Below are 24,684 nucleotides of genomic sequence, written 5' to 3' on the forward strand. Positions count from 1 at the left end.
GAGAAAAAGGCATTCTGTTTTTATTTATCTATGCAATATTTATGACTGAACACCAGTACTACTTTGGACATTTTGTGCGTATATATATATATATATATATATGGATTAGTCTCTTGTACTGATGTATTTAAAGTTTTTGACACAATTATTTTACCTATAGTTACTTATGGAGCAGAGGTACTGGGTGTTCATTATTCACAAATTATTGAAAGAGTACAAAGACTGTTATGCAAGAGGGTATTGAGGCTGAATAAATATACATGTAATGTTATGGCATTGGGTGAATGTGGCAGAGTTCCCCTTCAGTATAATTACATGTTAAAACCGGTTAAATATTGGTGTAAGTTGATTATGATGGATAACAATAATCTTAAATAGCGCTGACGAAATGAAACCCTCAAAGGAACTCCCTAAATAGCACATTCTAATACCACCCGGTGTGGTGTTTCGAACCCAACCCGGAACCAGTAAGTCGAACTTTTACACTGATTTCTCCCATGAGGAGCTCCCTCTCGCGGCGATTTCATACCTATATACTGGTAACCCGTGGAAGGATATTCCACCATACCAATATATTGGTAAGCCGTGTAAGGATAGTTTTGTTAGCGTTGTGTCATGTGAGGATGGTGTTTTGATAAGTATTGCTAAGGTTTCTGATGAAAGCTTACACAAGCTCACATGTTATCTTCAGAAGGGTATATTATGCCTATACACTGTGCAAAAATGTTTCCATAGTTTACAAAGGCAATAATGTATAAAAATTGTACACCTTATCAAGCGTTTTGTATGCTTAAGACACTTGATGATGTAGGGAGAATTACATGGGCATCGCATAGCAGAAATATTCTATTTCAATTTGGTCTTGGTATTTTATGGATAAGTCAAGTCAAAGGAAATGTAAAAATGTTTATCTCGCTTTTTAAGCAGAGATTGTCTGATTGTATGAACCAAGATTGACATGATAGTTTCACTTTTGAGCAAATGTCAGACATACTGTCAATTTAAGACAATGTTGCAAGTTAAAAGATATCTGTCGTTAGACATTCCATGGTGTTACAAACATGTTTAAAGCCAGTTCAGATGTAATAACTTCAAACTTGCAACTGAAACAGAGAGGCATAATAATACACTGTACTGTAGTACACTTTGTGCATATAGTCATAGCAGAGGCATGTCATTAGTTGAAGATGAATACCACCTATTGATTGTTTGTCAACGCTATAAAGATGCAAGAATTGAATGTTTCCACCATACCTACATGTACTTGGGTGTCCCACTTCTTCTGCATCAGATCACGGATGTAAGTTCTAATGCTACCTTTGTAATCGTGACTATAAATTATTCTACCATGACATCAGTAAACACTGGATTGTGATTGGTTAATTAAAGTCATTCAAAGGTATATAATCACGTTATACAGGTCTCTGTTTTCCGTGCGCAATCATACATGGTTTACGGTAATGCACTATTTTTTGTCTGCCCACTAACATGGCGGACACCAAACAACCTACCGATGCATCGATAAATTACGGCGATTTTACTGTCGGAAATTACACATATGTCTTTAAAGATGGATTTAGCGATGACGGGCTCGACTCACTACTTGCTTAAATCACAGCAATAGGTGTTTATACATACAAAAGTACTTCGAAAGCATGGAAACAAATATTCAGTCGAACAAGATCAAAACATCGTCTGCTTTCCGAATAAAAATTCAGCAAAAAAACAAATATGTTTACGTTGATTCTATGTTATGTCAGAATAGATCCAGCAATAGACTGCTACATAATTTCCCGTGTTAAATTTATTATCAGCTTTCGTCAACGATATCGCCACTGATCTTGATCCGGTAACGGAGGATGCATTAACATCGAACGCCGAAGAAATTTTAATGCCTTCCGTCGACATAAATAAACAGTTGGGTTATCAATTCAAACAAAATGATAATTTTGAAATTTGTACTGTTTCAAATTTAGCGGTAGTAAAACACAATTACAGTATCTGCAAACCGTTCTGTTTAGCCCAACATATTTTTTTTCTAAAAGTATAATATCGTTGAAAAAGTTATTTAGCTTAGTCATGATCCCTCTTATCCATTACACTGCTTGATCTAAAGTAGTCTATTAAAGTATAATTAATTACCTTACCGTGTTTATGCCAGAGGTACACCCTCATGTCCTGATCCATCCTTTCGGAAATATCACCACAAATCTGTCTCTTTGTCAACAGACTCGCGAACATGCCAGCGAATCCGATTCAATTTGAATTCACTACACTTTGAAGCCACTAGGTCACAAAACACTTTCCAAAATGTAGAAAATAATATCCGTAGAATCGAATTTGAGCACAAAGTACACATGAGTGTGTAAGAGTCATCACAGCTGTCGCGCGCAGACGTAGAGGTGCGTGAAATCGTCAAGTTGACAGGGCGCAAAATTCAACAGTATCTAAATTCGGTACAACACGGACTCCTCGTTACAGCAAAAGCGCCTCCACTCTTAAATTTTGTACCAGTACCAGTAATTAGATATCAAAGACTATCTCTGTCATACAATCAGGTTAACCTTGCGCAAACTGTCAGAGGCTCTCCTGTCGCATCTTTCCAAATTTGCACGTAAATGTAAACAATGACTTCCGAGAAAAGGTCAAGGCCATGAGGTTGCGGCCATTATTCTGGTGGGGTAAGGGTCTACTGTGGAATTTTCAAATGTGAACCAAGCTTTTTAAACTTATTTGATATATGTTTTCCAACTTATCAGTTAATGATTGGTGATTGATGCATTGAAAAAACAAAACGTGATTTGTTATTACTGAATCTGGAGTTTGTTAGTCATTGGCGGTTTGCCACCAATCACCCCGTTTCGGGCGATGCCACTTGAGATTGGAATGCGAGGCCGCTTCACGTATTGACTCGTAACCAAAGAAAGAGCTCCACCTGAAATTGTTCATAAAATTGTCATGGTAGAATGGAGATAAACCTACTGTGTTGGAAAATCAGAGGTATATAACGAAATTATAATAGCTCTAAATTGTTCATTTAAAACCTCACGCTACGCGTTCGGTTTTAAATGAAATTTAGAGCTATTATAATTTCGTTATATACCTCTGATTTTCCCACACAGTAGGTTTATCTCCTAATTATAATTATTAGAGGATATTTATATAGCGAATTAAGTTATGAGGTCATAATAAATCATTAAATAAACCTGTTGGCGAAGGACAGTAAAAATAACTAGAATGTCACAGATATAATTGTAAAACTAGCATGAAAATCTAAAATACCTTAACTATGAAAGACCATACAATATATAAACAGGCTATAGATTGCCAATAACTGAAGGTAGATCACTATACAAGGGACAATGGGGACTTACAGTACCTTTGTACCTGCATGGACGTTAGCTGGATTTAACCATCCTTTCAGCCATTGGCGATTGTAGTCAAAAATAGCCATACTTTAAAATAACACATTTTTACGATTAAAAACACGTGGTATGAAGAATCCTTTGAATGAAATGGGACTTACATACCTTCTTAGGGGGACAATAATTTTACGCTACTTCAACCCCTTTAAAGGTAATGCCACTAACAGTCAAAGTCATTAATTCATTCTCACAAACTAAAAATTCATATTCTAATTGGTTCAATAGATTGAGCGCCCTTCCCTTTTTTTCTGGATCATATTCCATACCTTTAATATCGGCGTTCGTGAAAATATTTTTGATACATAATTATTTCGCCAGGATCGACGTTTACTTTGCTTGAACGTACGCCGTGCCTTAGCATTTAAAATTTATTCAAAGTATCGACCATATGATGGCAACGGAAATAATTCTCAGCTTTCTTCCGTGCCTTCCTAGCCTGTTTGCAATTTTCTGTAAATCATGGTTTTCGGATGTGTGGAATTGCAGAGGATTTGGGTATACACTCATCAGCTATATTATTGAGTTCATCAGAGAAATCTTTTATGGCATCAAGAACATCTACAAAAAGTTCAGGTTCAAGTCTCAGCAACCCATTCTTGTCACAAATGGCGACTGCTTGTCGTAAAAGGCGACTAACGGGATCGGGTGGTCAGGCTCGCTGACTTGGTTGACACATGTCATCGGTTCCCAATTGCGCAGATCGATGCTCATGCTGTTGATCACTGGTTTGTCTGGTCCAGACTCGATTATTTACAGACCGCCGCCATATAGCTGGAATATTACTGAGTGCGGCGTAAAACTCAACTCACTCACTCACTCAAGTTCAGGTCTGTTACAACAGAGGGCTTGATATAAGTGCCAGTTACTGGCAATTCACATTCATTCGATAGGTTTGAATCTGTAATTGATAAATCAAGAGCTGAAAAAATTCCTGCGCCAGGATTTAATGTGTGTTGGAATCGACATTATATATGCATAAATCATTATCCTGAACAGAACTCTTCCAAATGTTTCACTGATTATACAAATCCAGTCGAGAGGCAGACGCCATTTTGTTTACATGTCCTGTAGTCGGTAGCGAGCTTATCAATCTTCAAAATAAAACAAGTTGTCACTGAGGTGACATAACCCCACGCCGCAAGTTATCAAATCAAATTTAAAAACTAATGAAAGTGAACGCTGTAGTTTAAGATGAATTTAAATGTCTACAAAAACATGATCAGTCAACTCTCTTGATATCTTGCTCTGTAGCTGTTCAGACACACACGTATTTTCACGGTGTATGAAACATAAAAATTACGTGAAAGTCACCAGAATCGACCGGGCCCTGTGCCTTCCCTAGATGAAGCTTGGCGTCAAATATCAAGAAAATCCAGCAAGCAGTTCTTGAGGTAATTCGCTTACAAGGGTAAAACGTTAAAGTCACCTTGTGACCTTGAAATTTAGGTCAAGGTCACCAAATTTGACTGGGATGTTTCGCATACTGAGATGAACCTAAGTAAGAAGTATGAAAAAATCTATTCATTGGTTCTTAAGATATTCCAATTCGTACCTACGTACGGAGGCTAATACTATATCCACCGCTTTGTGCTGAACGCGCAGAGGGGGATAACAAAATGATATTTTGTACTTTTAAGATAGTGGTAAGATAAATACGTTGAGATCTTCTCCCTCGGATAATACGGTCTGATGGGTGTCTTTTCGTATTAGAGTCATCCCTCGCCTACAGGCTCGGATGGCACTGCTACAGCAAGGCATACATCAGATCATATTAACCTCGAGAGAAGCATACAACTTATAATATTCCGCCGAGAGAATACACAAACTGCGTACACAAACTGATTCAAACACTGAACACACAGCATAGGCACCATACAGATACTGCGTACACATACTGATCCAAACACTGAACACAACTAGCACAGGCACCATACACGCCACATTAAATCGCATCAGAGTATACACTACACAACACAACACAGCACAATACCTCCATTCTACACATGCAAACACACGGACACATTACACCCGTCAACACACACATAACACATATCAACACGCACATCACACCTGTCAACACACACATCACACTTGTCAACACACATCACACCTGTCAACACACACATCACACCTGTCAACACACACATCACACTTGTCAACACACACATCACCCCTGTCAACACACACATCTCCCCTGTCAACACACACATCACCCCTGTCAACACACACGTCATACCTGTCAACACACATCAAACGATGCCACACACGGACATCACCCCAACACGATATGATAAAATAACCTTCATATTTATAAAATATTTATATCAGCCTGAATTGGTAAAAATTCTTAAATCAATAAAATTCTTAGAATTCCATTATATTTACACTTAAGTGTTAAGAATTTCTTAAGTCACATTTATAAAACTTTGTATTCTTAGAATTACTCCTAAGTATGGCACATATTTAGGAGTGCCCCTATGGTACTCCTAACTAGTTAAGAATTTTCTTAGCTTTACAAACATGGCCGCTCGTATGCGTCGCTTGAGAGATTTTAGGTTAAGAAGAGATGTATTAGCAGTGTACAACAATGAAGAATTGATAAAGAGGTACCGTATGGACTTGGGGGGGATTGTTTTCATCACGAATTTGGTCCGGCAACACTTGACAAGTCCGACAAAACGGAATCATTCCTTGGACGCTGAGACTAAGATTGCCATCACTCTGCGTTACTTAGCCACTGGCAAAATGCAGCTTTGTAGCGGCGACGATTTCGGTGTTAGTCAGCCCACTGTCAGTAGAATAATATCCGAAACTTTGTCAGTACTTTCTGACCCTCAAATTGTCACGCAATTCATTTCAATGCCGACTTCACAGCAAGAAACACAACGCCACAATCGCCAATTCCACGCACTTGCGGGCTTCCCCGGTGTCGTAGGTGTCATTGATGGGACACATGTGAGGATAATAGCTCCTACTCAAGATGAGCCTGAGTATGTGAATCGGAAGAACTATCATTCCCTGAACGTACAAACAATTTTCGATTCCGATTCTCTTATCCGAGATGTTGTAGCGAAATGGCCTGGAGCAACACACGACGCCCGGATCTTTCATGAAAGCGGCGTTCGTCAGCTGTTTGAAAGGGGTTTTATGCCAGCTGGGTCCCATTTACTTGGAGACAGTGGCTATCCATGCAGAAGATATATTTTAACACCCTTCCTGCACCCACAAGCTGGACCAGAGACAAATTATAACAGGTATTCTGTTTGTTTATATTCACAGACATGTAAACTTGTCCGACACGGTATGAATTAGAGTAGCTTCCCTTGGGAAGGTGGTAAATTCTATAATTTGAAATTGTGTTTTTTAAACGAAATGACATTGTAGCTTTGTAATTCTTCATAAAACGGATTAGCGATTAAGGATTTAACGATGCTTATTTTATTAGATGAGTAAACGTAGTAAATATAAAAGATGATATACTACTGTCAGATGTTCATCTACATTTATGAATGCAATATAACAATAATGCAAATCTCCAAAAATACATATGGGTTCAAATATCATACTGCATGTAAATTATAAGAAAAATGTCTTTTGCAATCAAATATGGTTTTCATATCTTGTGATGAACATATACTTAAAAAATTTGAACAAAATTGATGAGAAATTAAAGAAATATAGAGTTCCTGTATGAAATTACAAATTAGAAATTGAGCCAGTATTTCAGTCAAATAAATTTAAAATTCATCTGAATCATTAGCATAGAATTATACATGAACTCAGTGAATTTGATTAATTATTTCAATACATTGAAATATGTTTAGGCTTGAAAACATTTCAATTAAATGTCCTTAAAAATTCCTTTTAGATCTCACAAGAATACAAGGAGTGTTGTTGAGAGAGGCATTGGACAATTAAAGAGAAGATTTCATGTCCTGCATGGAGAGATTAGGCTGACACCTCAAAAAGCATCAAAGGTTTGTTTATGATATATTGTAATGTTTGTGTTTTTGTAATACTTTGTTATTAGAGAAATGTAATAATTACAATAACATAATTGGTTTTCTTGATTTGTGTAATTTCTATCTTTCTACATGCTGCAATTGAATATTTTACAGGTTGTGATTGTGTGTGCCGTGCTCCATAATATCTGTAAACAAAGAAATATCCCACTACCTCCTGGACAAGATGGACACCAAGATGGACAGAGACCGCCTCCCCAGGTTGTTCAGCCGCCAGCAGACGGTGTCAGATATCGCCAACAATTTGTCAATCTTCACTTCTAGACATGGTACTCCATCTTATAATAATATTCACTAAATTTTCATTGTTTTTTAATTCATGTTTATAAGTCAGACACTGGGAAGACTAGGAATTGATCCTTCCCCAAGTTTCCTAAGGACCACAACTTTGAGTAATATTTATGTTTGTATTAAGAATTCATAATAATCATTAGATAAAGTATCTTTTACTGTGATAGCATCTTTATTATGGTGGAAACAACATTGAACATCTTTATATATCACACAGTTCCTTAGTCTCTTTTCAATTTCTTTATCTTCAGTTGGTAATACTCAAGCTGGGCCTCTAACACTTTTAATTCCAGCTCCCTCTTCCTGTCAGTCACGGGAACTGGAAGTTGTACTGAGGCCGGAACAGGGACTGTACTTGCAGCTGGATCAGGGACCATGGCTGGGACTGACACTGGGACATCCACATCGAGACAGTCGCTCTCATATGGACTGAAACATGACATTACTAACACTGAAGTGATCAGCAAACTTGTATCTTCTTGTACAAGTACAAGAACCTTGAATGTCATCAGAATCTTAAAGGGACAGTCTAGAGAATCATTATAAGTGAAATGCCAATGATGTGTGATATCCAGAGGTGTGGTGCCCTTTTTCATTATATGGTGTTGACAGTGTGGGCTTGTTGGATAATTTGGAGTTCATTTCAAAGTTGCACCACTTCAAGCAAGCTCATTGATTATAGTCTATGATGAAAATAAGTCTATATATTTACAAAAAATTGATATATTAGTTTCCTGGAAGGGACCACTAATAACATCTGCAGAGTTCAAATCTGTTGGGGGAAACTACTGTGCTAATGTGTGTCGTTAAGGTTGTATAATTTCAACATTTCAAGAAAGCCTTTCATAAAATAATTTCATTACATTCAGTTAGGTACATGCATTTGTTTGGTAGGGTGCTGTAAAGTGTATGTACGTATGTAATATTGTTCATTTCGTCATGATATGGTGCACATTTTAAATACATGAACCAAAGATCAAGCTTGATATCATCTTTGATACATTCCATAAGGTAATAAGACTTGTTTTAAAATAATTGAACAAGTTGGAACATTTGTCTTAATGATATAAATACCTCAGATTAATAAACTGCAACATGGATGTGTCGATCCCATTGTCTAATCCACTTATAGATGCGTTAGCTTCACCAAGAATTGATTCAACTGTGCTTGCAACCGCTGAGAGGGGAGAAGTACTTGGACCTCCACCTGAAATTATTATGTACACAACTCGGATCACTAGTTCACAAAAAATCTGCTCAAAGTTATGTACATCAGACATGAGGTGATTGGAAACTGAAATGTAAGTGAAAGTAATTAATTACAAAATCTGTGAGCATACATGAAGTAATGGACTGTTTATAAATGTTACTGGCAAGTATACAAATATCATTAAAAATTATTGAAGTATATAAAAATCTTTATGATGTTTGCTTTACGATCGCACGTTCACACTGTTCAGTGTGGTGAACAAATTATGATATTGAGCATAATTGTATTTTTATTACCTAGAACTTATTGAGAAACAAACTTGTTTCGAATAGAATGTGAAAAGTATGACCATGGGAAAAAGAACTGTTTTTTCTTGGTATTGATGTGTTTCAAAAATAAATTACACTGTGTTACATTTAAAGATCAAGACCAAATACTATTTAAAAAGCTATTCCATGTAAATATGATTGCTCTTTTAACATTAAGTTTTAACTTAATACAAAATTAGTGTTTTCATGTGAGATTTTCGTTGTGTTATTTATGTAAGTAATTGCTTTTTATATGTTCGAACAAGAAACATATAGTATTGATCAACAGACTATTTCATGTTTATTTCCTAATTAACTTACTAGAAAAAATGGATTACTAAAAAATGATTGGCCTACGTACATGTAAATAAATGAATGCGTTATGCAATATTTTAAATCCCACCTGTTGCTGTTGTTCCTCGCCTGTATGCTGCAATTTCCTGCCTTGATTTTGAAAGTAGATTATACCACTTTTTCTCCACTTCTTCATTGGATCGAATCACATGAGGATGGGATGCATTGATTGATTCGGTGATTGACATCCACGTCATCTTCTTTTCCTCTGATGTTATTCGAGATGAAAATTTGCCTCTTATTATTTCTTTCTTTGATTCCACTAACTGAACAAGTGACAGACATTCGTCACTTGTCCAGTTAGGTTTTCTGTTCCCCTTTTTCGCATTCATTTTGCGCTCGTCACGAACAAACCAAAGATCGTCGTCTGCTAAGTTTGCACGAGACAACTTGCAGATATAGATTTATTTAAAAAACACATTTTGGGGATAACATAACTCGATTTACCTACCTTTTCAATCGAAGTTTTGGTCAGGATGCTCCTCTTCCGGTAACAGAGCGTAAACAAACTAAACTCGGTTCAGTCTGCTATTCAACTCTTCATATAAGTCAGCGCAAGCGCCGCCATCAACATGACGTAAGCTATTTATAACCTCGGGGAATTCCCGGAATTCCCTTGGCTACAGCGCTAAGTATTTTCTTAAGATCGAACTCCCATTCTTAGTTAAAAGTTACTCCTAGACCCTTTATGAATAATTCTTAAGAGTTACTTTTAGCTAAGATTTTGTTTTGGTAATCTTAGAGCAAAACTAAGAATTTTCTTAGAATTTTTATAAATACGGCCCCTGATCTTCATTGTCAATAGATATTTAAGTGAGTCACTGCACGATATCCTCTTCTCCTTCCACAAAACAACCATTAAGACTGAACGAAGACGTGATACACATACAGATGCCCATGAACATGAGTCATAATCATGGCTGCCATGGAAACAGAAAGAGGTATGAATTCTAAGAGTCTAAGTAGTCAGTATTACTAGTTTAAAACATGTTCTTTGTGCACAGCTCCATGACAGAAGACCGATTATTTTTAGAGATATGGTCCAGAGAGCACACGACTATGAACAGGGTTAAATTCAAACTTGATGCCATGGAAACATCACACTATTCCTAAATAGCAAAAGGCAGCACCTCAGTCCTTTATAAATTCATGTCCCGAGTGTGGATAAAAAGTATTGAATAGTTTTTAGTTCTGCTCAGGAAACGACATCAACCTCCTTTTCATTTTAGGCTAAGTAGCTTCCATGGAAAAAAGGGGGAAAAATGAAAATTCCCGAAATAGAAAAAAGCATCACTTCAGTATCTGTTTGACATGCCTGCCATGTTTTCATACCAAGTGGTGCGCCAGAAATGAAATGGGACGGACAGACGAGGTATTGACATTATCCAACCGCATTATATGTCGGCAGGGATAATAAATAACACGATATCATCAATGTCTGTTACCTGTGCGTCACTAAAGTAGATTGTCACATTCTACTATAAGTCACCTCTAACATGATGCTTGATATAAGAACTCAAGCTGCACTTATTTCACTAGACAGCCCCGGGAAACAAGAAAGTTATACACAGGACGTTTAGGCTTTGCTATCATGGCTGCTGTTTTCCCATTCTTGTCTCGGGCGTTAATGTCGGCCATGTTCTGTGAAATGATGTGCTTCACCATCCACAGGTATCCATGCATAGAGGCCAAATGAAGGATGTTGTGACCCTGATCATCCACTAAGTGAGTTAGACCACCTTTATTCGCAAGCAGATCAAACACTTTTCTTTTACCATAATACGCTGCATTCATCAATGGTGTCCTTCCATGTGTCCCCCTGCTGCTAATATTTACATTGCCCTGTGAGAGAAGACTTTTCATGACATCTAATCGTCCGACCTTACTGGCAATGTGCAGGACGTTGTTGCTGTTATCATCAACTTGTGACAAATTAGCTCCCCTACTCACGAGGAGCTCACAAACGCGCGCGTGTCTCCACGATGCAGCTTGCATCAAAGGGGTCTTGCCACCTTTCCCCTTACTGTTAATATCAAGACTGCATAGTGAAAGTAGATACTTCACACTACCTAGATGTCCCCCTCTGCAGCCCCAGTGCAGGGCGTTGTCCCCGACATCATCAACTTGTGACACATTAGCTCCCATACACACGAGGAACTCACAAACGTCTGTGTGTCCCCGCCATGCAGCCTGCAGAAGTGGGGATACGTGCTTATTGTTAATGTCTATGTCATATTGTGGGAGTACACACTCCGCCATACCCAAATGGTAACCCCTGCAGGCCCAGTGAAGGATGTTCTTACCATCGTTATCCACATGTGTCGTGTTAGCCCCTTTTCTTATAAGAAAGTCAAATATTCTGCAATGTCCTTCCTGTGCTGCCACCATGAGTGGTGTTTTGCCGTGATTCCCGTCTCTACTGTTGATGTCGACCAAACCCTGGGACAGGATGCGTCTCACTCGAGTCAGGTTCCCCTTCCTGCAGGCCTCGTGAAGTGGACTGCTCGCAAATGTTTCTTCCTTGTCAACTTTATGTTGTGGAGACTTCTCAGGGACGTTCTGCTCCTTATCTGCGGATGTTATGTGATAATGATACAACGACGTCAATTTGATAACATTATGCACTGTAGTTGGTAACCAATAGAATGAAAGCTTGTTACCAGTTGTGCATAATTAGCCCATAAACTGAAATATTATCAACAATGATCATAATTCTTAGAATACTACCTCTAACACTTGATTGCATTATTTCTAGAAACCTAATTCTGATCCACAGGTCTAACGTGAACGTTTTCGATTTTTTTGGGATGACCTATTGGTCTTCCAACGCGTTCTCTGAAGATGTTGTCTCCACGGACTGGAAATTGTGTAATATTTCACTAGAATACTCAGTGAAAGGTACTCTGGGATTACGAAGGAAGGATGGGCGAACCATTACCCCAAGTGTTAGATGCAGTATTCCAAGAATTATTGATTGTACTTGAGAGTTCTAATGAATAAGTCCTCCTAACAATTGAATGCAACATGGACTTGGTGTTAAGACAAATAAACCTTGTAGCCTCAATAAGTCAGTTTTAACTTTGACAATTTCAATTTGAAACTGTGATCTCAATTTCCCTAGTTTAAAGGTCTTGGTGCAGGTAGAGCAGTTGGAAGTACTACGGGAGATTATCTCTTTGAGATTGGTGACTTCTAGGGGAGATAACTCCGGTGAGGTTAAGCAAGCAGGCAAAAAGGCACATGGCACGATTTTCGGTAACGAGCATTGTCTTTGGAGCTAAACTGATGTAAATAGACCGAAACCAAAATGATTATGCCACGAAATTTGTAATTACCCTTCATATGAGTCATGCATTGTCATCATTTCGGGAGAACTGTTGTCCATTTGGTGTATTAGTTGTAGAAATGTCGTAACTTTGAAATGTAAACAAATGTGATGACAGTGTAATTTTTACTTGTAAACTAACGTGTGAAAAGCAAAGTTATTGTTTCATATTTGTATTTGAGCCTAAACAATTATTCATGATGTAGCTTTATCCAACATTTGGTGAATCAGGTTCTGTATGGTTTCAGCTTGAACCCGCTGAATGATTTATACTGTTCAAGTTATGAAACGCGTCATGACGGAAATAAACTGCGGTGTAACAAGAAACAAAAATCGTTTAGTGTGATTGTAACCTAACAAACCTCCTTTTGGTTGTTGCGACAACACTTGAGCAGTCTCCTGCTTCTGCAATTAATACTTTGGTGGACCATGATATAATTCTTGGAAATGATGACAATATTAATATTTTCTTACCCTTCAATGGCGTCATGATTTGATTATGTAACGATGACTTAACTTCCGGTCCGTATGCTCCAATCTATGAAGACCAAGTATGATCCTTGATTGGATATGAGTGTACCATGTGAGTCGTTTGGGCTCAACAAAGTGCAACAACAAAGGTTTTCTGGGATCACAAACAAATTAGTCTGTGACGCACACTGTTGTATCAATCAGGGAGGTGGGTAAAAGTCCAACCTAACACACACACACACACACACACACACACACACACACACACACACACACACACACACACACAGAATGTAAGGATATGAGGATAGAATGGCTAACTACGATGGACAACAACGTGTTAGAGCTTGCAAGTCTTGGGTCACATCTCTCAGGTAAAACGTGATAATAGTGATGGACGTTCCCAACTGGCAAGCTGCCATGATCTGCTCAATGATCTGCTCAATGATCTGCCCAATGGCATTGGCAAGCTTAGTAGTCGTTTTTATCCATGCAGCCACAGTATTCTTGGTGATGTCAGTGTCAGACTGTTCCTACTAAGATAATCAAAGCCTGAAACGTCCTCGGCGAAAGGCTTCATGTCCAGTTAACCCCTTTCTAGCGAAGGAGCTGGAGAAGGTATGGTAAACGCTCGTTGTCCTAGAGGTCCAGCAGAGGAAACTCCCGTTGAAAATCCCGCTGACAAGAGATGTTGTTGGATACTTTTGTAAATTGCAATAGAACATGTCTGACTTCAGCTGTCGGAGAAATGTAGGCCACTGAGGAAGATGTAATGGTAGATCTTGCAATAGAGACAGTTGGTCTTTAAACTTCGATCGCATTTACACCATGCCGGTGCTACCAGGTACAGTATAATGTGACGGTTCCTGGTCTTGGCTACAATTTGTGGGATAAGCGCCATTGGTGGAAATGCATAGGCAGTGATTCCCTCCCAAGGTGTTGACATGGCATCCACTACATAAGCTTGAGTATCTGGCGTTGTCCTTATATAGGTCGTTGAGAGATGTTCCAATTTGCTTGTTCCCATTTGGTCGCAATCTGACTAAAGGCATGTGGATGATGCATCCAATCTATTGTCCAATTCTTGTCTGGGCATTGTAACGCATCTGCAAGAATATTGACCTTAGTAACCACACTTGCTGGATTTGTAAGACACGCTTGGAATGACTACCGCTCTGGAATCTACGAAATTTCTTGATTGTTGTAAAATCAACTTCCTTGAATTAAATGTTGAGAAAACAAAAAGAGATGGTTATTCATTTTCGGAAAAACAACAATTGCATTTGATAACGAAACCAGAGGAGTTGAGGAATATAAGTATCCTGGCACAGTGATAGATTCTAAGCTCACCTGGAACAGTAATACGGATTACATATCCAAGAAAGATTTACACAGTTTTTATAAGGCCTCACTTTGCATACGCCTGCGAAGTCTGGAATGGCTTCGGAAAAGAACTAAGTTTAAAATTGGAAAGGCTCCAGATGGAAGCTGCAAGAATTATTATAGGAGTTCCCAAATATTCTTCTTCTATTTCACTTTATTATGAAAGAAGCTTGGAAACACTATCAGAGCGTAGAAGAATAAGTAAATTGTCTTTGTTCTATGATATTCAAAACTACAAAAGTCTAATCTACCTAAAAGAAATAATTCCGCAGTACGTGGGCTCCAGGAGTAATTATAATTTAAGAAATTGAGGCAACATCTGCTGGCCAAGAACAAGAATAAAAGTTTCTCACGGGTCGTTCTTCCCATCGACTTTTAGATTGTGGAACAATTTATCTACAGAGGTAAGAAATTGTACTTCACTGTCAAAATTTAAAACGAGCATAATAACATCATATAACTCAGCTCCACTGTACTTTTCTAACGGTATTAGAAACTTTAACATATTACATACGCAACTACGTCATGGAGCTAGTAGATTAAGTTACGATGTGTACGGTCTAATCACTGATCCATCCTGTGCATATGGCAACCCATTCAAAAATGCTCATCACTATTTCTTAGAATGTTGTTTATACAATCAACATAGAAAGATCATGCTTAAAGCTATTCAAGATGTACCTGCTAGTAATTCTGCGATTACACTATCTGCTATTTTAAACGGCATTGCAGATCATATAAATGAAATGATATTAAAAAATGTACATAAGTATATATGCAAATTTAAACGATTCCAGAAGTCTTTTTCTATACACCTTTTGTATTATAACATTTCCCCTGAAACTGTCAATCTTTCTCTGTCTCTGTTCCTAATAATGATGTGATGCAATTAGTTATTGTAAATATCTTTGGAGAGGGGTTACATATATTGTAAGAACTTGTCCCCGATCCTTTTCACATTGTGAATAAAAAATGTTTAAACTATACAAGAAAGGACTAAAGCGGCTATACCTTTTATTTTAGTTTTCAATGTACATTGCTGGTATGGGGTTCTGTCTGTTCAAAATCGATGTGAAGTTTCCAAAATTGTTAACACAGCAAGTAAAATTTCTTGACTTAAAATGCAAGATATCGGCAAACTGAAAAGAAAACACGTAATTTTTTAAATGTTAGGACTAGGGCTGCGCAATATAACCAGTTTACCGGTACTTACCGGTTCAGACATGAAATCGATACATATTGCGATACACTGATCGAAAACCGGTATTTCGACATGCATTCAGAAAACTTCGTAACACTCGGAAATCTTCGGATATTTCCGTTTTTCGCACCGGAATGTATGGGTAAGTTCGGTTTGAAGTTGTGTTCTTAATTTTTGTTCAAGTATTTCGCAATGTTTTGGATCTGAATGTTTTAAATGTTTACTCATTAATGACCAGTGATCACTGATATGTCCTGACCAGGTCAAGTTGCTGTCTAAAATCTCCGGTCTTTTTTGAGAGTAGAGAAACTGGTTCAAACTATTAACCACTTTGTTGATGTTAAATTGTTCTTTCCTTTGTTTCATTTGTGCCAAATATTATTTATTTCGTCATGTTTAAAAGTTTTTATAAAAGCATAATCAGGTATAGTGATTGTGTTGTGTTTTTGCTTTATAAATCAAGCATGAACTCGAATATAAGTAGTTTTTTATTCTAAGTTTTATTGTGCAAAATATTGCAATACATATCGCAATATATGCTTTCGCATCGCAATATATCGCAATATGAAAATTCACTGCAATACCCACCCCTAGTTGGGACTATTTCCTGAATTTCAATTTCTTCCTTCCGGCCGACGACTTCACACGCCAATATTCAGAACAAACAGTGCTCGAAATTCTTTCATCCCAGCAAGCATCAGGGTTTTAAATGAATTATTTTAATCATTTTAAAATATTTTATCAATTGTTTCAAACTGTTATATTAATATACGTTTAGTGCTAATGTTCCTCAGCATAATTTTAATGTTGCCACTATAGCTTTAAATCTTAAATATATTATTTAGTGTTTTCATGTTAACCGTGTACAACACATTTTCTTCGAGATAAGAAAGCATTACCTCATCGTATAATACAGGCTGATGCCAATATTAGGGACCGTGGACCGTGGGGCTTGGATGACCTTGATGATCCAATCACCTTCCACTTGTCCGTGAATGGTGACCCTGTGAAATTCCCTGTCTTCTTCCGACTTGAACGCTAAAGTTTCTTCTAATGAACGGTCGATTCTCTAACGGCTGTGAGTAAGGCATGTTCTGAATTTCCGGGAGATCGGTGATGATCCCTGCAACGTAGGTAAAACTGCACCGATAACTTCGCCAGGAGAGCTTGAGAATCATAGACTGCCATGCTATGTAAGTAGCCATGCAACATCTGGGTTGATGCTTGTCGTAAGAGGCGACTAACGTGATCGGGTGGTCAGGTTCGTTGACTTGGTTGACACATGTCATCGATTCCCAATTGCGCAGATCGATGCTGTTGATCACTGGCTTGTCTGGTCCAGATTCGAATATTTCCAGACCGCCGCCATATAGCTGGAATATTGCTGAGTGCGGTGTAAAACTAAACTCACTCACTCACATCTGGGATGTTTTCTCCCGTCCTGTGATCTCCAGCTCCATCTGTATTGTGGAGCTTGCAGACTCCGGAGATAAACAAATAATTACATGCTTGGATGTTATTAATGGTGCGGGCAGATTCATCGAGGCCTTGGAGTCTCGTCTCCTTCATAAAGATGTACAGGGACTTTAAGCGCAAAACCTTCAAACAATTATCTTGTGATAGGAGACGGGAGTTCCACTCTGTCAGTCGCGTAAGATTCCTTCCCTCGTAAAGTCGATACTTTACGGATATTGAGATTCAAGTTCATGGTAGATTAAAGGACAATGGTGGATATTTTCGCGTCTGTTTTGTCTTGAATAGAAGGGCCCCTTGGTGCTGAATTCCTCCTCCTTCGACATTGGTGGCATGGCCTCATGGAAGAGGACAACGAATAGCCAGCTGCTTTGAGATTTGTGTTATCCCAAGCTAAACCCAGTGATTCCCAGTATGGGTCGTATAGAATATCGTCATTTGACATATAAAATGAATCAGGATTGATTGCCGGAGTACATTGTGATGACTCTCTGTTGTTAGAACCGTTAGTGACACCACTGCTCACGCTATCTATCGTGTACTAGTAGTTTACTCCTGGTCTGACGATTGCGTCTTGCGCTGCAGATATCTGCCTGGCTGGTGTGGATTAATTTAGCAGGGGAATTTCTGGGGGATTTCTACATCGGTGGTCTCTATCTACTGTGCAGTCTGAGCTGATGGTTCTATTAGGTTGGTAACTGCACTCTCCACGGCGCTTGTGGCTGGGAAGATCTGTGCCTCTTGCAAGGTCCTGACGTCTGGTGTGGTCCGTGCGGCAACGCTGGTCAATGTGTCTGGTGCGTCTGGTGAAATCTACACCATGCCTTTGGTTAAAATAAGGTCACAGAGGTATAATGACGTGCACCAAGACTTGCGGCTTTTTGTAAATGGTGATAGCAACAGCAGCCCAGGCTCAACTACCTAGGTCATGGTGACCCAGACAATCCCGATGAGTTGACACTCCCCACCAGGACAAAACTCAGCTCCGGGGTGCTGGTTAAAAGAGTAAAAGAGTTTTGAGAAACGGCTGAACAGGAAGGCAGCCAAACGCCTCCGAGGCGACCAGAACCTCGGTTGGTCTGTTTATCTCATCTGATGTTATGATGCTCGGAGTAAAGGTCTTTTTGGGGGGCTGGGGAGGGGGAGGAAGAGTGTTAAGTGATGAAACATATTTTGCAGATATAATGTACAGTTTTAGATAGTGATGAGTATACTTGGTGTAATTAGATTTAGCTTGGGGTGAGGGGCCTTCGCTTGAGCGAGAAATTGTTATGTATCTAGAGGTACAGCTTGGGGTTTGATGAATTCAGCTTTGGTCAGTTAATTGAATGTGGCCAGCCAGCTTGTAGGGAGAAGCTCGGTGACTCTTAGCTGGTTGGGAAGTTTCTTGAGGACTGGACTTTTTGCCGGCGGGTTTGTACCCATGATGTGAATGTTCAACTGTGAATTCACAAACTTGCACTCACGTCGGGACTGTGACAAATATGGAAAATGAGAAACTAGGAAATCATGGTGTACACAGTTTTGGAAGGATTTAAAAATAAGATGACTATACCATATTGCTTTGCACATAATATTATTGCTAAGGATCACAAAAAAAACTTTACTTAAACGTAGATATATAATTTGAAATTGTATCCATTTAAAACAGGATGAATAGTAATGTGGTAGCCCCTCTTTAGGCAAACAGCCACTTTAATCTTACCTTATGCACTTGGTACATGAGTAACCATAAAAAGGGTTTTCATGACACCAATCAACCATTTGGCAAATCATGGATGGAGTCATTGACAAATAAACAACACATGTCAATAGCAGGTATGGGATCCACAAGATGCAATGACATACTGAAACCTAGGATCCATGCTTACAATAAATGTAAACCAAATTTGATCCCACATCATAGTTTTCCCTTGAATCGATGATTTGATCCTTAGCAAAGTGTGAATAGGATATTATGAGCGTTAGAATAACACCACACGAAATGACTGTATTACCCAAATTTTCTAACGTTAGTAAATAAACGTGTCATCCGGCGGCCATATGAACAACGTTTGAAATCTACGTATCATCTGGCCTTCAGATTTACACACGTTTAAAGGGGTGTTAAAATAAACGAACACCCAACTCTGCATTTACATGTATTTCACAGGTGTGTAAATCTGGCCATTGTTTTCATGTATTTTCTAGCATGTGTAACATATGTAAATGCTGTGATTGTAGGACATGCATTTCAATACCTTTGAAATCTCGTATGACCAGGTATAGTTTTGTCATATATTTAGTATATGCGTAAATGGTTGATAATGGGTAAATAGAGTGTTACAAGATTGACACTACTTTAACATGTATTTCAATGGTTCTGTAATATAACTGTCACATAGTGTTCGTAAGCGCGTCCGACCGCGCCATAATGTACTGAGATAATTAGAAACGAATGGTGAAGTGATACCCATGACTGAGCACCACTATTAACGTGCGTGTCTTTCTTAACATACACGTGATGTCTGTTTGAAAGGTTCAAATATCGGGTCTATGGGCCAGAGCGATATGTATGTTAGGAAGTGTGTGTACATGTGTGTGAGAGGGTGTGGGATTGGGTAGGCATAGGGTGGGGGTGGCGGTGGGTCGGTGTTGAGGTACTGATAAGTCATTCTGATCAGTAGGTAATATCGTTTATACTTGTTGTAATGGAAAATACATTACAGTTCAAATATCTGACCTAAGGTATACTTCTTATATATGCCTAATTGTAGGTCCCTAATTTTAGTGCTCACTTGTATAAGTTATCCGACTGATCATAACTTAACAAATTTCATTATCTATACTTTCAAAAAAGATGATTACAATGTATTAATGATTTCCGGTGTAAGTTACTGTTGTAAATATGTAAACCCATACGGACGTTTTCTCAAATTTCAGTTACCCGACGGAATATACTGTACACCTATTTTCATTCCATCTCTTGGATAGATTATAGAAAATTCTAGTGACTGCAATTAGTTCATAAACTTAGATTACTAAGCAGTTTCGATAATTATTGAAAGCTTACTACCTGACAGCATTTATGTTGCTCATGCGTTTTCATTTTTGCTTTTGCTCTTTGCTGTCTGAGTTGAGTCCATGTTCAGACTGGTCACGTAGTTGTTATACATTATACAATTATGTTAATCATTTTGGCATCCCAATATCATGGTATATAATTTGTACTTATTAATCTATCAAAGTACCGAAACGTATTATCTGTATGGTTTACTGTTATTGGGTGGAACTGTTAAATGTACCTTCGTACAGAATTTCCAGGAAATAGAAACTGAAAATTGTTAAATAAATGGAAAACTAACTTGGGTAAAGATTGCAAACAATCATTATTTATATACCTGTTTCAAATTATCAGTGTGCAAATCATGTCACTAACATAACAACTAAAAGATATATAGTGAGAAAACTGGGTTCAATCTTGAATGTATAATAAATGTACCAATGTATATTCTTTAACAGTATCAAGGAATGATGGGGTGTGCTCGTGCATAAAGCGTTCTCTTGTCAGGTCAAAAGTCGGAAACCCGAACCCTGCAGTGAGTTTCCCCTGCAGATTATAACAGAAGCTAAACATATCTGGAATATCTATGCAGGGCATAAGCATTACAGTAAGGGCTTTGCGGAAGGGGAAATGATATCGTTCTGAGACTCTAATACAGACTAAGACAAGATATGGAAAACCAATAATTTGGACAACATACCATTGTTTGGGTCTTTTAATTGTAAATATGATTCAATTAGTTTAGCCTAGATTTCGATATCCTTCGAATGTACATTTGGTTGAAACTGGAAAATATACAGTTATCCCGAGAGAAGAACGAATGTTTACATATAATTCAAAAGTATAACAGCACGAGTATCCATTTTGTCTTTTGTCTTCTACCCGTCTCTACTAGACTAACAACTAGTCTTTGAAATGAACATATTGTAAAAAGTTCATAGTAAAAGAAAACTAATCATAATGAAAAGGAGCCCTGAGACTTTCTCCTGAAGCTGTGTAAATCTAGACCTGCCACATTTTCTAGACTTGCGAGGACTTGGATATATTTGCTTCAGGGTCTGTATGACAGACTACGTCCCTACATACGCTCAATCACAAGTGTCTCCAGGTCAGGGAGAATCTTTGGTTTAGGGGCCCGTATTGCAATTCTCGTGCGTTTGCATGTGTTGTTGACGCGGCATTGTAACATCACTATTTGATTATGATTCACAAACACATACTCATGATATGGTCGGAATCGTGCCACGGATTAGCAGATATTTATCATGAAAACAGGTTTCTATGTAGGTGGCTTGAAACTTGCTTTTACAAAGGCCTATAGATTCGATAACTATACATTTCGTTTTACAGCTTCTTTTCTCTTAACATTCTGACGTCAAAACTGATTTAAATTCTAATCGCTGAGAAAGACAATCAATAGTATGCCAAATTATCGTTACCTTAAAACCCTGTGATACTTCACCTTATGTAAAAGAGTAATATATACGATGCTAGGTATGGCAGTACTACTGCAGATTATACTGTCGGCCGTACATTTTCATAAGTTGCTTCAACGCTATCACTAATCACCGGGTATCTATACAATTATATGTGTGATGGAGGAGAACTTGCGTCGCTAGTTTTCTAATAATATGAATACATGTATGTAGCGTGAAACCGGCAGATACCTATATAAGACAGTGTTTGCCCTACCTGTAACAACGATGCCCCGTGTCTATAAAAGGGATATAATATGGGGATGAATGACATGTACTTTTATCTTGGCCCGTTTATAATGATACATACAGCGATCGTTCACAATAACCTCTATCAGATTGAGGGTACTTGTTAAACATAACCAGTATTTCTATTATTGTATTTATACAGTAACATTCTTCGAATGTTCTCCATATACGTCCATCGGATACATCGTGCACTACCCTTTTCTCTTTTGATCTTCTCCAACGACTGTTACAAGTTCGAAGAATCCTTGTAGAAAGTCTTAAGACTATGCCCTACAATTCTGTAACATACACAAGGACAGCAATACAATTATCTCCAATGTTGTAGTAGGCACTCCACTTACTTAGGAAAACAACAACCCACTGAGATATTGCATTCTTGTTGGAATCAATATTTTCGGCCCCTGTCAGATCTGAACTTAAAAATGCGAGGTCTGCGCCTGTGTCAGACTAAAGGTCATACTCTACAAGCTATTTAGCAACACGGGGGCGTAATAGTCATAGGCCTGCTCCAAGCAACGGAATATATATCTTCTCAGACGGGGAAAAGTACAGCAATGCAACATCACATTTACTTGTGTGATATTTGCTTTCGCAATCTGAGTTTAAACAGGACAATGACGACGAATTTCACAAAAGGCACGGAGGTCCAACATGCCAATGGTATACTCAGAGAACGCACCCACCTGTGCTATCCAGTCATAATCGCTACACGATAAAAAAAATATTTTTCATTTCGTGTCTCACAGAATTATATAATTTGATATGGCATTATTTGTTGTCGCATACGTTTGCGTTAGTGAAACAAATGTGGACAACTTTAAAGTTAATGTATGGCGTTATTACAGGAAAGGCTGAGCGGAAGAGAAATAACATGGTTCAGGCACTGTGAGACTATTAAGAAAGGTCTCGTGCAGTGCAATAATATTCCAATTATGTACTGCCAAAAAATATTTTACAGTAGTGAGCTGAATAGACTTAGGAAATTACGAGTTGGTACGTGTTGCATATTTGGCTCTGCTCTAAGAGAGATAGAGTGCTATTCTATTGGGACAGCTAGGGACACATGCGAGGACAAAAGGACCTTTTAATCCCTCGAAACAAGCACCTCACAAGATTTGCCATACATTACATAGATTACATACATATCTAACATACGTAAATCCGGTCATGGCATGTCCTACTGTATTTATGTTTATTTCAATGGTTTACTATCAGGCTTTTGGTCCTGTGTAACGTGTGCTATAAACTTACTTGGTTATGACAAATGACGTTCCGACAGGACGTATGTAGATATTAGAGAGAGCGAGAGTGCTGTCCAAACTAGTTAAGTGAGTGCACGAGTGAAAATATGACAAATAACGGCCATTACCTTGCACACAGATAGACTTTCCAGATCGAGTCTTCAAACACCGTTGCCCAAAACTGCACATCTTGGATGCACAGGAACCAGACGGTACCTTCAAACCAGAGGAGTGCTATGTCAGGTTGTTATTTATACCCCATGTATCACTATTATAATGTTTCAACTTTTTAATTTTTGGTGTAGAAGTCAGAGTGGAAAAATCAAACCAAGGGGGTTTCACCAAGACTAAGATGGTTTACTTGTTTGTGGTGAGCATGTGAAGGATAATAATTAAGAAGCATCAGAATTTGACCCTGTGTTCGACGCATGTCCATTTGTTTACATTTATGTTCTCGTGAACCATCAGGTTAACATCTATTTGCCTTTGCTCCTCTTCAAGAACACCCGAGATCACCAATATGTGAAATTCATAAACACCTGCTAATGATTAGTCCGGAGCCGAACAACTGCGCTGAGTAGAGATGTTATATAATTATGGATAGGGTGTGTACGCCTTTACTTACATCTGAATTATTCCTTGCAAGTCTGACAAATCCTTCCTTCGCCTTGGTCTTCCGTGATTCACCATGTAATAAACGACAGGTCAATGTGTCAATATTGTATTGAATACTCAAGCATTGACCACTTTCAACACAGTTTTGCTGGCACAACTTGATGCCAACATTCTTGATAATGACCCCCTGAGTCGTCGTAGGTCTACATTGTTTAGAGCTGGATGTTGAATGTGCAAACATCAGAATAACCATTAATTGAAGGGGCAGTTTCACACAGTCATTCACATACATCATGTTGGAGTGCTAGCAGAGGGTCACCCGTTGTGTCGGATGGTGAGCAACTACCACGAAGCCAAAGGGTCAGGAAAATAGTGGACACTAGGCTATGTACACCAATGTCTGGAGGCTACCACCGGATAGACAGCAAACATGTAACTTGAACACCAATGTCTGGAGACCACCACCTGATAGACAAACAACACTTGTATATTAATACCTATGTGGAGACCGGGTGGACAGCGGACTATTACCACTAACAACCACAGAAGACTGAAGACCTTGATGTCCGGCAATAACTTCCAGCAAGTCGGGAAACTC

At 38.4% G+C, this 24,684-nt stretch overlaps 2 protein-coding genes and 1 long non-coding RNA gene across 5 annotated transcripts in view; 1 reads left to right on the forward strand and 2 right to left on the reverse strand.

Annotated features, from left to right (window-relative positions):
• The first annotated feature begins 6,440 nt into the window (after positions 1-6,440).
• Positions 6,441-8,143, forward strand: LOC124281691. 3 transcript variants are annotated; one of them, XR_006899962.1, is made up of 4 exons: positions 6,441-6,679; positions 7,294-7,402; positions 7,544-7,648; positions 8,032-8,121. It is a non-coding gene; the product is annotated as an uncharacterized LOC124281691 (long non-coding RNA). The 3 variants fall into 3 exon arrangements; XR_006899961.1 differs by having other exon boundaries at positions 6,441-7,402; positions 7,544-7,716; positions 8,032-8,143; XR_006899960.1 differs by having other exon boundaries at positions 6,441-7,402.
• Positions 7,892-10,053, reverse strand: LOC124281690. Its single transcript, XM_046717644.1, has 3 exons — positions 9,660-10,053; positions 8,813-8,945; positions 7,892-8,167 (listed from the first exon to the last, which is right to left on the reverse strand). The coding sequence occupies exons 1-3, from the start codon at positions 9,940-9,942 to the stop codon at positions 7,960-7,962; spliced, it is 624 nt and encodes a 207-aa protein (XP_046573600.1). The 5' UTR covers positions 9,943-10,053; the 3' UTR covers positions 7,892-7,959.
• Positions 10,054-11,137: 1,084 nt separating this feature from the next.
• The window catches only part of LOC124281705 (protein TANC1-like), a 31,024-nt gene continuing 17,477 nt past the window's right edge, over positions 11,138-24,684 (reverse strand). Inside the window, exon 2 of the mRNA XM_046717656.1 lies at positions 11,138-12,180. Coding sequence (XP_046573612.1) covers positions 11,138-12,180 — 1,043 coding nt within the window. The remainder of the gene's footprint in view (positions 12,181-24,684) is intronic.

The sequence above is a fragment of the Haliotis rubra genome, unplaced genomic scaffold (genome assembly GCF_003918875.1).
Source record: "Haliotis rubra isolate DU_JTF1 unplaced genomic scaffold, ASM391887v1 Scf288, whole genome shotgun sequence".
In the NCBI taxonomy this organism is placed as follows: domain Eukaryota; kingdom Metazoa; phylum Mollusca; class Gastropoda; order Lepetellida; family Haliotidae; genus Haliotis; species Haliotis rubra.

Coding starts and splice junctions, on each gene's coding strand:
- LOC124281690 (XM_046717644.1), bottom strand. CDS start 9,942: ATGAATGCGAAAAAGGGGAACAGAAAACCTAACTGGACAAGTGACGAA. Junction 8,946..9,659: donor GCGAGGAACAACAGCAACAG/GTGGGATTTAAA, acceptor TAATAATTTCAG/GTGGAGGTCCAAGTACTTCT. Junction 8,168..8,812: donor TTGCAGTTTATTAATCTGAG/GTATTTATATCA, acceptor GTCATGTTTCAG/TCCATATGAGAGCGACTGTC.